The sequence below is a fragment of the Callorhinus ursinus genome, unplaced genomic scaffold (assembly GCF_003265705.2).
Source record: "Callorhinus ursinus isolate GAN/ISIS: 27379988/994484 unplaced genomic scaffold, GSC_fseal_2.0 scaffold15, whole genome shotgun sequence".
Classification (NCBI taxonomy): Eukaryota; Metazoa; Chordata; class Mammalia; order Carnivora; family Otariidae; genus Callorhinus; species Callorhinus ursinus.
The window spans coordinates 2,190,477-2,202,840 of NW_027397077.1; the positions used below are offsets into that span (position 1 = coordinate 2,190,477).

Genomic DNA, 12,364 nt, shown 5'->3' on the forward strand with positions numbered 1-12,364 from the left:
GGTGCTTCCCAAGGACCCCAGAACATCATGTCACCCCCACCCCACTGCCAGTTCTCCATTCCCGTCGGGCCAGGCCAAAGGTTTGAACTATAGTGCTGGCCAGGTGACCTTGGGTTTGAGAAGCCCCCTTCCTCATCTGGAAAATGGGCACAGCAAGGGCACCAATTTCCAAACGTGGCCATCAAGTTCAGTGACAGGATGCTTGTGTGTCATGAACACCTACCATGTTCTAGGAGCTTCCCCACCTGCCTACCTGGTGGAATTTGGGGCTTGTAGCCAGAATAAAGGGATGGGTGCTTAACCAAGGGCCCCTTAAGGGCAAACTGGTCCAGACAATAGGAGTTGAGCCCAAGGGGGTGGGGACAGCTATGCTGGGCAGAGCTGGGCTCCTGGCTGTGTGGCCTGGGCCTGCTCCTCAGGCTCTGAAACTTAATCTTCTCACCTGTAAGTGACTTAGTAAGCCCTACAAAGACAGACCAGCTGAGGTGCATCGAAGAGAAAGCGGGTAGCGGGGCCCAGTGACGGCGGCTAGATGCCTGGGTGTCCACATAACACACACATGCACAGCCACTCTTAGAAATGTAATGTGGGCACCAGCACGTGCCCTGGGATTCTAGAAATTCTACACAATGAAAAGACCCGAAACGGCCCCTGAGCTGTGAGCGGCCAGGGCCAGCTGGGGCACTGTAGCCAGGCCCTCCCCAGGCCGAGTTGGGCCCCCCAGTCCCTGCCAGGGTGAACAGCCCACTGTGCCGCCCGCGGCCTGGCTCGTGCCCCAGGCGGGAATCATGCGTCTAAAACCAGCTCCTGCAGGCCCCAGCTCCCACGCAGACCCTGCAGCCAGGCTCAGGGCGTGCCCTCTGCCAGGCGGGCAAGGCCCTCTCGCAGCTCGCTCAGCTCAAACAGCCTGACGTCCAGCAGCTGTGCGGCCCGGCCCACCTCAGCCCGCGCCCGTTCCCGCTCGGCCCGCGCCTCCTCCAGGCTGCGCTCCGTAGCCCGCAGCTGGTGCTCCAGCTCAGCATTGCGGGTCTCCAGGTCCTGCAGGGAGAGGGTAGACAAGATTTGGAGTCCCAACAAGTTTCTAGAGTCACCGGCCCTGCTTGGGGCATCCAGCATCTGAATGCCATCCCATCAGACCCCACTCTGGGCCATGCCATGCCCCCTTCATCTCTTATCCTCCCTGCAGCTTCTGCCCAAGACACTCCCTAAGCCCTTAGCCAATTTAAAGGTAATAGAACCGATCACATCCCTCTTCTGCTCAAAACCCCTCTGTGACCCATCAGGCTGGGAACAAAATCCACATCCCTCCCTCCCTTTCCTTATTCATTCCAGCTCGGACTTGCTGGCTTCCTTGTGGATCCTTGTACATGTTGAGTTTCTCCCCACCTCAGGGCCTCTGCACAGGCTGAGCACTCTGCCCCAGAGACAACAGGGAGCATCTCCCCAACTTCTCTCTTCTGGGTCCCCAGATCCCCCTCTTCACCTGCTGGACTCACAGGACATGCCCCATGAACATTTCTCAGATAAAGTCTTCAGTGAAAGCCAGGCCAGTCAGACCTGGGTACAAATGCAGGCTCCTGGACCTGAGGGTTTGGTGGGGTGAAGCATGGCAATTCAGCAGGGACTCAAAAATTGCTCGTTGAGGGGCGCCTGGGTGGCTCAACTGGTTAAGCGTCTGCTTCCGCCTTGGTCTCAGGGTCCTGGGATTGAGCTCCATGTTGGGCTCCCTGCTCAGCAGGGAGCATGCTTCTCCCTCTCCCTCTGCCCCTCCTCTCCCCTGATGCTCTATGTCAAATAAAATCTTTTTAAAAATTTCTTGTTGAGGGACGCCTGGGTGGCTCAGTTGGTTAAGCCTCTGCCTTCGGCTCAGGTCATGATCCCGGGATCCTGGGATCAAGTCCCTCGTCGGGGCGGGGGGGGGTCCCTGCTCAGCGGGGAGCCTGCTTTTCCCTCTCTCTCTGCCTGCCCCTCTCCCTGCTTGTGCTCTCTCCCTCTCTCTCTCTGACAAATAAAATCTTAAAAAAAATTTCTTGTTGCATCAAAAAATATGAAACATTGTACTAATAACAACTGTCCTTTACAAAACACTGGCTGCAACTCAGACTTTCCATACCCCTGGTCCTCCCAATCCTTCACAACCTTAGGTAAATCTCTGACCCCACTTACAGGGGAAGAAACTGAGGCTCAGAGAGGCACACAGCTGCTCAGGACCCATCAGGAAGGAAAGATCCCAGGTCTGTCCCACAGCAGGGACTGGCTGCCCCTGTGCAGTCACCCCACCTAGTGACAGCAACACACACCTGCACTTTCTGCTGCGTCTCCTCGCGCTCGGTGGCCTCCACGGCCTCACGGGGACCACCAGTCTGGCTCTTCAGCGTCTGGATCTCCTAGAGAAGAGTTCCCAGGGTCTATTCTGGGGGTCCTGGCTCCCCTGTGGGAGGTCAGGGAAGATGAAGCCCAGGGACACATGCTCAGTGCTCACCTGGTCCTTGGTTTGCACCAATGCCTCCAGCTGCTCCAGCGACTGACCTGGCCCTTCCTTCTCACTGACTGAGGGGGGCTCGGTGGCTGCCTGGGCCTCCAGCTCAGCTACCTGTGCACACAGGAAAGTCAGCCCCTGACACCAAAGCCTGCACTCTCCTGACCCCTGGGGAATCTGTCCCTTGCTCCGTCACACCCATGACAAGGCACTCACCCCCTATGACTGGGGCTACCACCTCGCAGCAGGTAGGACTTTAGGGTTTGACAAAGGTTGGCATTCTCTCAGACCCATAATACAGAACAAGAAACTGAGGCTCAGGGAAACGACCTGCAGAGATCACACAGCCAGGCAGTGAACCCAGGACGGAGAGAACATGCGGAGGCAGGGGCTCCCCAGCTGCCTGCCGGGGCCACTTGGAGTCTCTGGAAGGGGTCCCCTCACCCGCTGCCTCAACCTCTCGGCCTCGGCCCGCTGGGCCTCCAGCTGCTGTCTCCACTGGGCGGCGGCGGCGTTGGCTTCTCGCAGGGCGCCCGCCAACTTGTTGTTGCTGTCCTGCAGCGCGAAGAACTCGGCCTCCCACTGCACCTCGCCCACCGAGCTGCAGGGACGCGGGGGTTGGCGGGGGCGAGGCCGGGCCGCACCGGGTAGGGGACAGGGGCAGGGCGGGGCGGAGCTAGGGGGTGGGGCGGTGCCGGGGGCGGGGCCATGGGTGGGGACATCCCGGACGAGCGCGGTCTTGCCGGGGGGCGGGGTCAGCCCATCGGGGCGGGCTCAGAACCGGGTGAGGGTTGGGAGGCCCGGGAGGCCCGGGTGGGTTTTGAATTTTATCGGGGAGGCGTGGTCGAGGCAGGGTCCGCCCCTAGAAGGCGTGGTCAAAGGGGGAGGGCGTTCGAGGGGCGAGGTCCGCTCCAGAAGGGGCAGGACCCGAGTCAGCCCCCTGGCCTTCCCGGGCCTTGGGTACACAGTCAGATCCCGCGGCCCGTCGCGCCGCACCGGCTTCAGAGAAGGTCCTCTCGGCGCCTTCCGTCCCGCCACACCTTGTGCCCGCCCTAACCCCCTCACCCCTCGGACAGCATCTTCTTGAGCCGCTCGCGCTCGGCGGGGCCGGGGACGTCCGCACTCTGGCTACGGAACAGTTTTTCGTCGCCGGGGCCGTTGGCGCTGACGAGAGGACTTGGGGGCACCTAAGGGTGTGGGTAAAATCGGGGTCACACTGGGGGTCGCTTCGGTCAAGGACCGGTTAGGTCCTGGTTGGGGTCGGGGCTGTTGTCCTTTCCAGCGCTGGGATGCGAGCGAAGGCCCTCCTCTCCTCATCCACCCTCTATGGCTCCCCATGACCCCTGGGCCAGAGTTTCAGGAACTGTACCCCCACCTTGCCTGCCTGGGCTCTCACCAAGCCCCCAGGAGCACACCTGATGCAGGCTAGTCTAAATAAACCCACTGACATATTCAAAATCTGCAAAGGTCAGGGGAGCACTGTGAAACATCTGTGCTATCCCCTCATAGCAATGCCCTTCCCTGGGGCCAAATTTCAACATGCTTTTAAGATTCAGACAGGAAGCCCTCTACCAGGCTGAGTGAATTCACTGCCTGCACCAGGAGCCTGCTTTTTCATCTCTGTAACCCTCTTTCCCAGCCCTGGGCCTGGCACACAGTAGGTGGGCAGTAAATTATGCTGAATAAATTAATGGGGGAAAGCTCCCAGGACAGTTTTTCACTCTGCCGCCTGGCCCCTACTTAGCTATTTCAACCTCCAGGTTTTTACTCTGCCAACTAAGCTGGTTTCCAGGCCTTTTGTGATTCAATGCTAGGCCAGACCCCAGGAAGTGCTCCCTCCAAGGCTCCTGCTGTAGGTCTAGTTTTACATGATCTGTGAGCATTTGGTCCTAGGCACCCGCACAGCACCAACCCTCAGTATCAACTGAGTGACTGGCAGGCATGGGACAGGGAGTACTGACCTGGTGGGCAGTGAGCCCCAGGGCTGGACTGGTGAGCTCCCCCCCATCCTGAGATTTCTCCCTCGCCAGCCTCGCTGCTTCCTTTACTTCCTGGAACTTCTCAGCAAACTGGGGGGAGGGGGGACAAAACAAATAATCAAAGAAAACCCAGCCCCCTCTCCCGGGGCCCCACTTGGTCACCCCCACCCAGCACCAGCCCTGTCACTTAGGAAGGGGCTTTAGGAGCCATGAATATCCTCTCATCTCATGAACTGGAAGAGTGGTCAGAAGCCTTGGAAAACGTTGTCCTGGTGAGCAGACTGAGCATCATGGTGGGGGTGGGGTGTTCACGGAAGTGTATTACATGGAACCACCTTGAGAAAGGGCTTGCTTTTCCTCTCCGTCAGGCTTATTTCAGCAAGGAGAGCCTCAGGTGGTTGCTGTCTTTAATGCCCGGGACACTTGTGACTATCTTTTTATAACAAAGAGAAAGCAGGTCTTTGGCTCAGAGCCTCTGAGAGGACACCTGTACCCAGTGAGAACGTAAATTGCCCTGTTCTCATTCCTACTGTATTAATGTTTGCCACTGATACCGGTTTTCCAATTAGGGTGGGTAGGATACACTGTTTTTCATTTTAAAATAGATTTCTTTAGTTGGAGAATAATTTTTTAAAGAAAATGTTTACACACTGACAGTCCCTTGATCGGGGCAAAGGGGCCAGTGCCATTCATTGGGGATGGGGGGAGGAAATCATCTCAAAAAAGGGTCCAAGAGCAACTGAATACTCAGTGGGAAAAAATACTCCTGCCTTCTACCACCAACAGAAATTGATTCAAGACCTAAATCTGAAAGGAAAATGAAAGCTTCTAGAAGCAAAGAGAATCCTCATGATCTCATTAGGAATCAGAAAGCACTACCCATCGGGGGAAACAATGGGATGAGACAATATTGAAGTCTGGAGACAGCAGTGGGTGGAGCGAGGCAATGATGAAGGTAGTGCTAGGGTGTGTGAGAGAACTCCCAGCCGGTGCCAGGCACCCAGAGAAGGGCAGGGTGTGTCCAAAATTGGAGTAGGTGGCCAGCAGAGCTGAGACATGAACCAGGGAACCAGGAAGGTTGTCTAATTCTGAGGCCCATTCTGCAGCACCTGACCAGGGGCCCCAGTGTACCTGGGAGAAGACCCAGACCCAGCCCTGTCCCTCCCACCTGCAAGCCCACCTGGGTCAGATGCTGCTCAGAAGCAAAGCCAAGGCCATAGACAGTGTTGGCGCGGCTGTCTGCCCACTGCCCGAACTTCTGGGAGGTTTTGGTAAAGGTCATGTTGGGGGTGACAGTGCTGTTGATGATGGCCTGGGGAGAGGGGGGGAACAAAATTCAATTGTTGATGAGACGGATAATAATGAACACGAAACCCCCAGGGTGTCACATCGTATTAGCTCCTGGGAGGTCCCTGGTGTGAGCCATTTCAGGAGGGAGACCGCTTCTGGGCTCCTCCCAACCCCCAGCCCCCCAGGCACACAGCAAGGTAATGACCAGACCCAGGCCTGTCTCTGAGACCCCAGGAGTCTGCCACCCCACCCAGGCCCTGCCAGGACCTTGGCACCCCCAATGCTGATGATTCGGTAGACATTGCGGGTGGCATCATAGAAGTAGGAGACAGTGAGTGCGTGCTTGCCCGCGGGGATCCAGTTCCGCTTGGTGGCCGGGTCAATCTGGAACACGTGTGCCCGTGTGCTGAAGATGGGCTGCTCCCTGCATGGGGAGAGCGTTCTCAGTGGGGCTGGGCATCCCCCAGGGGACTCAGGACCAAGCTGAGGAGGCAGGGGCTCACCTGGCTGTGGACATTGGTCAGGCTGGGCTGGGTGGGCTCCAAGAGGCAGCCAGAGGGATAGCAGGAGCTGCCGGCTCAGTCTCTGTGGGGAGGGGGGGCTTGTGAGTGTCCCTCAGGACAGGTTTAAGGAAACCAAGCAGGTCTAAACTCAGGACCTACCGCCAAGGACACCATTCACAGAATGCCAATCAAAAAGGTAATGGAATCAGCAGATCGATCACTCAGAGCAAAAAGACCCTGTCCCTCTCCATCTGGCGGAAGCCCCCACACACCCCAAGCAGGAAATGGCTCTCTTGAGAGGAGCCAGGTGGCCCCTGATATCCCAGCATAAACTTCTCAGCATGCTGATTACTGAACCCCCAGTGACACCCCCTCAATCTTGGGGCTAGGTAGAGAAGGCTAAGGTGAACCCCTGCTTGGTATTTTCTGCCACATTCACTCATCACTCCCCAAACCAGGATCTCCATCAAAATGTGGGGCAGCACCAGGTGCCTACTGGGAGGCCAGTCCCCTCCAGAACCCACAGGGGGACCCCTCAGCTTCCACTCTAGGGCAGAGGCACACCTTGGAGTCAGAGTCCAAATCCCCAGGGAGCTCCCAGCCTAGTTAAAAAGATAAGATGTAGCCAGACAAGTTTATCCTGGTACCCACTACCTGATCACCCATACCCACTCAATCCCAGTACCATGCAGGGCTGGGTGGCATCAAGGATTGCGAGAGGGGGCTCCCCAGACCCTCTTGGTGCCTCTAGCCACAACCCTACAGAAACCAGGAATGGCTACCCTGGAGAATTCCTGACCCTCACCTCTGTGCCGGCAAAACCTGAATTCGGGAGATCTGTAGGGGACCAGGAGGGGCCAGGGGAAGGGAGGTGGCAAAGTGGGGGAAGGGAGGTCCCCCGCGGAGCGGTCTCCTTGGTCAGAGGAGGGATGCCCCCCCACCCTGTCCTGGGCAGCTGCTGCCCGGGTCACAGGGTCTGAAACCGGAGCCCCTGTGTGGGGGAGGGGCGGCCGCTCTGTCCTGGGTTGGGAGCAGGTCCTGGGGCACAAAGCAGGGTTCCAGGGTGCAGGGGTCCCAGAAACTCAGGCCCTTCCGGCCCTGACGGTCCTGCCGCGACTTGCAGCTTTGGGGAAAGTTACTCACCAACTAGTCATGTGCCTCGGACGCCGCCGACCCGCGGGGCTCCCGGAGGAGGCCCCGACCCCGCCCGGTGCCCAGGATCCCCAATCGCATGTGGGGGCGAAGCCCCACCCCATGCGCCCCAGTCCGGGGGGCCTGATATTCAGTAAGGAAGGAGTTCCCATTCGCGTCAGAAGCGGGGCGCCCAATACGCGCCCCGATTTCGGGAAGTGCCACCCTCGACCCGGGAACTTCCGACCCAACTCCGGGTCCAGAACTTCAGGGACACGTTCTCCGCCTCCTCCAAACCCAGGTTCAGAACTTCGGGGATTCCTCGCGCCACCTCCGACTCCTAAATTTCGGGGACTCCCTGCCACCTCTCCAGCCCCGGGTCCAGAATTTCGGGATCCCCTCGTGCCGCCTCCCTACCCCAGGCCCGGAACGTCGGGGACACCGCAGCCTCTTCCAACGCCCGGTCCGGAACTTTGGGAACCCCTCGCACTGTGCCCTCTCCGACCCCGACTCCGGAACTTCGGAGTCCCTGCGCCCTCTCAAGCCCGGGAATTTTGGGGCTCCGCGAGCCGCCCCCAGCCTCCCTGTCCGGAATTTCGGGGACCCCCGCGCCCTCCCCCTGGCCCTGGCACCTCGGGCCCCCCGCGTCCCCGGCGCAGGCTCGGACAGCCGGGCTCACCCTGCGAGCTCGGCGCCCCGCGAGTGTCCGGGCGCGAGTCGGGTGCTGCCCCGCGGCGCCGACTCCCCGCAGCCGGGCGCCCCGCTCGCTTGCTGGCTCCGGGGCCCGCGCCCTCCGCGCCGCCCTCCGCGCCGCCCTCCGCACCGCCCGCGCCTTTGTCTGCGCCTCCGCCGCCGCCCGCGCCGCCTCCGGTCCCATCGCGGCCGGTCCCGACGCGGCAGCCGCCCGCCCCGCCTCCCGGGGCCGCCGAGGCCGCCCCGCAGCGCCCCCTGCCGGCCCTCCGCGGCGCGGGGGGGGGAGGGGGAGAGGGAGGGGCGGAAGCCGGGAGGCGGGCGGGACAGGAACGGCGGGAGGGCGTTAAGGGCCCCTTAAGGATGGGGACAGAGACCCCGACCCAGAGGCAGAGATATCGGGGAGAGACACTGGAGACAGACAGGTGGAGAATGTGGCTTCATCGTCCTGTCAGGGGTGGCCCTGACCCTCCACGTCACTGCTGCCAGGGCTCTCACTGCCTGAGGTCATGACCTGCTTTTGACGGGAGTCCCTCTCCACCTGACAGGGATTTGGGGCAGGGGCACCTCTACCGCACAGAGGTGGGTGCCTGCACACAGTAGGTGCTCCGTGGGTGTTACCAGGAAATGAAAGAGACACGGGCTGGGAGAGAGCTAGAAGAGGCTGAGAGAGGCAAACAGTTGGTATTAAATAAGGCTTGATCAGCGGTGCCCCGTTCAGAATCCTTCCTGCCTGACTTCCCACCCGGTTCTGATCCCCAGTTGGGGAGGGGCTTCTGCCCACCTTGTCTCCCAAGAGAGCGAAGGGGAGGATGCCAACCATGGTGGAATTATCAGTATTGCTCTGTTGTAGGGCCCCAAGAACCTAAGGAAGATGGAATGTTGGGGCCCAGTTCCCACCAAATGAGTGAATCCCCTGGAGGTCCTCAGGCCTGGGTTTGCCATCTCTGGTCAGGGAGAGCCCTTTGTACACTTGCCAAGAGAGGGTCCTTCTCGAGATGAGCCAGGATCAGCCTCCACAGGCCTGAGTCTACCTGTGGAACCCACTTGTCCATCTGTGGCTGTCCTTTCTCTGGACTCCTCCAAAGTCACGCAGGGCCATCAGGTTCATGGACAGAGGCGCTGCAGCTCCCCGGAACCAAGGCTTGCAGGTCCCTAACGCTCGGAACCTCATGTTTGAATTTTCCGACCACCTCAGAGATTTTGCTTCTCGTCTCCTCTGTCCCATCTCCTTTCCCTATTTTCTTTCTGTTTCCCCCTGACAAGAATCACACATCTGGGCTGGGAGCTATCTTCAAATTACCTTTAGGTGAATTCCAGGTCATGTCGTTTCTGGAGACTTATTCCCAGGCCAAGATGGAGTTACCTTTGCCCACGTTCTTCCCTCCACCTGGAAAGCCCTTTCTGCAGGCGTAAATTCTGCCTTGTCCTTCCAGGCTCAGCTCCACTGGCCCCTCTCTGCCTGGAAGCTTCTCTGACTACCTGGGGCTTGGAAAGGATCTTGCCATGTTCTGCACTGGGCCCCCATCACTTTCTCTGGGATCCCTGATCTGTATTATCTGTGTATTACTTCCATCACGGCCAGGTCTGAGCACTCTTTGGAGGGCTAGCCCATCCTGGCGCCCCAAGCCCCAGTATGAGAGGAACTGCTCACCCCTGCTGGGGAAACTGAGGTTCAGGCTCAGTTTCCCCAGCTGCTTCCAACTTCACAAGGCATCTGCACAAGGAAAGAATTTGGCTTGGCTTTCAGGCCTGAAGCCACAAAACGCTTTGAACATTGTGGGGAACAAAGAAAATACCGTCTGTTCTGTGCAAAGAGTGACTTTTCCTTATTACCAAAAAAATAATTAAATAAAAAAAAAGTGACTGGGAAAGGTGCCCACAGGACCGAGGCTTCTGGAAGCCACTCAGGGTGTGCTGAGTGCTGGCCGGCTGCAGAGCCAGGGCCAGGCGGCCATTCTGTGGGGGTGGCCAGGAGAGGGGCCCAGGCCGACTTTACTCCTTGTGTGGGCAGAAGGCAACAACATGAGGGAGAGTGGGGAGTTGAATCACTTCCCTGGGCCCCCTTCAGGCCTCTAGGAGGAGTTGGGATGGGGCTCGCCTTGAGCAGCCCTGACCTGAAGTTGGGTTACTCAAGTACAAATTGAGGGAGTGGCTTTGTCAGTGTGGACTTCACTTTTTTCACCTGGAGAATGGGCTGATGCTTGCAGGGCTGGGGATAGAGGGAGGAGGCAGGAGAATCCAGGTAACATGAGCAGCTCTTCACCCTCCTCTGGGTAGAGTCAGGTAGGGGGCTGCCCCAAGCTGCCACCTCCACCCCAGCCTGAGCCCTCTTCTGCCTAGGGATGTCCTTACAGGGTGGACAGAGGCCACCACCCCAGAGTGGCTGATAAGAAGTGATAACTTTCCCTTGGGCCTCAAAGAGGATATAAGAAAACGAACTTCCTGTCACAGAAGGGACCGAGCAGAGACTTGAGCAGTTTATTTAGCTCTAGGGAAGCTGCATTTGCGGAGTGGCTCTTATGCGTTAGACTCTGGCCTCTGCCTAGTTAAAGCTGACCCACCTCTGGCCTGAAGCTAAATTGTCTCTCTTCCCTGGAGGGTTCCTGTCCCACCAGATCAGGAGGAGTCTGTCACTCTTTCCCAAAGCCACATGCCCAACCCTGTGGCGTGGATGACAGTGGCCACTTAGATCTGTTTATGACATGATTTGGTTACTGTCCACCTCTTCCATGGGTCTGCACCTAGAGCAAGCCTGACCTACAGCAGGAACTCTTTAAATGTTTCAAGAAGGAGAGGATCTCCAAGCCTCAGTCTTGGTCCTTGGTGGTCTCCAGAGTCACATGACCAGGGAGTGACTCCCAGCCCTGCCTCTTACTAGCAGCGTGACCTTAAAGAAGCCTTTTCCCTCTCTGTGCCTTAGTTACTCCATCTATAAAATGGGCATAAAAATGGTACCCATTTCTGAAGTTTCCTTTAAGGATCCAACAAGTCCTTGTGTGAAAAGAACATGACCCTGAGAGCTTAATAAATGCTGGTTGCCATAAACGTTATATTTATTCTTGGCTGTCTGGGCATATGGTTTTGATCCTGAGCCAAATTCTCAAGATTTTCTTTCAGGGGTTGAAGGATCCCAACTACACATGAGCTTTCAAGGACAGAAATAGGTCCAACTTGGCATGATAACCTCTAAATCTTTAGCTAGGGGACCCTTATATGCTCCTCTAGCCACATTCCTCCTCTTTCTCCATGTTCCCCCCGACATGCCCAGTTGGGCCAGTCACCAGACCTTAGCATCCTGAGAAGATCCTATTCATCCCTCAAAGTCCCACCTCCAATGCCCTCTTCTCTGAGAAGCCCTCCCATGTCTCCCTCTCGACTCTCCCTGATACCCTCCCTCCTTCTGACCCAACCATGATCCCAAGGACTAGGGGTGCCTGTGTCTAGCCCTCACTCCCCCAGCCTGAAGGCACCGCAAGGGCTGGGCTGCAGCTTCTCTTGGACTTGGCATCTCCCAGCATGGAGTGGATACATGGGGATCACGGCATAGGAGAATTTGATGACTCAATATTGGTGATTTTCATCACTTGCGAGACCCCACCTTAAATTCAGATCCAACTCAAATTCTGCACAAGGCCAAGGTTAATTCATTAAACAAGCAGTCTCCAGGAAGGCGTGAAGGGGCTGGGTGGGAGGGCAAGTGACACTGGGTTATAGGCTTGAGCTCCCAGGAGCAGGGATAGGGGTGGGGTGGGGCTAAGCAGCACTTGAGCCCCCTCCAAACTCCAAACCTGGATCTGTGGTTTGGTTCCCACAGACCTAATTACCCTCATTTGCCACATGCACTAATTACCTCTGCGGTACCAGGTGGCTGGGCGGGGCTGCCCCACTTTGGGGAGGTAGGTCGGGGACTGATTATTTTTGGCTGTGTCGTCCTTGAAGTCTCCGCCATCCTTCTGCGTGAAGGGCAGAAAGTGGGGCAGAAAAACTGTGGCCACATCAGGAGGGTAGTAGGAGATTTAGGGGTCAGGTTGGCCCAGGAGCTCCCTGAGCAGGGGGGTTTGGGCCCCAGGCCTCAGAGTCTTTGGCACCCAGCTGGACGCAGCAAGACCTGGAGGGACTGAGAATCATCCAGCTCTAAGGTGCACTGCTCTGGAGGCCTGTTTTAAATGTGGCACCACTGGTGGGAGAAGGCTTGGGTGGATAGTCAGATGGGCCTGGGTGCAAATCCCGACTTCCATCAATTTGATGCATGTTACTGAACATGTGAGCTCCTCTCTTCGCACCTTTCC

General features: G+C 57.8%; 1 protein-coding gene across 3 annotated transcripts; it reads right to left on the reverse strand.

Moving 5' to 3' along the window:
* Positions 1–490: 490 nt before the first annotated feature.
* On the reverse strand, positions 491–8,238 carry HOMER3 (homer scaffold protein 3). Of its 3 annotated transcripts, none has more exons than XM_025885764.2 (10): positions 8,062–8,238; positions 6,252–6,333; positions 6,016–6,172; positions 5,639–5,770; positions 4,441–4,548; positions 3,545–3,666; positions 2,924–3,080; positions 2,483–2,593; positions 2,301–2,387; positions 491–1,038 (listed from the first exon to the last, which is right to left on the reverse strand). In XM_025885764.2, the coding sequence occupies exons 2-10, from the start codon at positions 6,263–6,265 to the stop codon at positions 847–849; spliced, it is 1,080 nt and encodes a 359-aa protein (XP_025741549.1). In that variant the 5' UTR covers positions 6,266–6,333; positions 8,062–8,238; the 3' UTR covers positions 491–846. The 3 variants fall into 3 exon arrangements, with proteins under 3 accessions (XP_025741549.1, XP_073757127.1, XP_025741550.1); XM_073901026.1 differs by lacking the exon at positions 8,062–8,238 and adding an exon at positions 8,015–8,033; XM_025885765.2 differs by lacking the exon at positions 8,062–8,238 and adding an exon at positions 7,395–7,552.
* Positions 8,239–12,364: the final 4,126 nt, after the last annotated feature.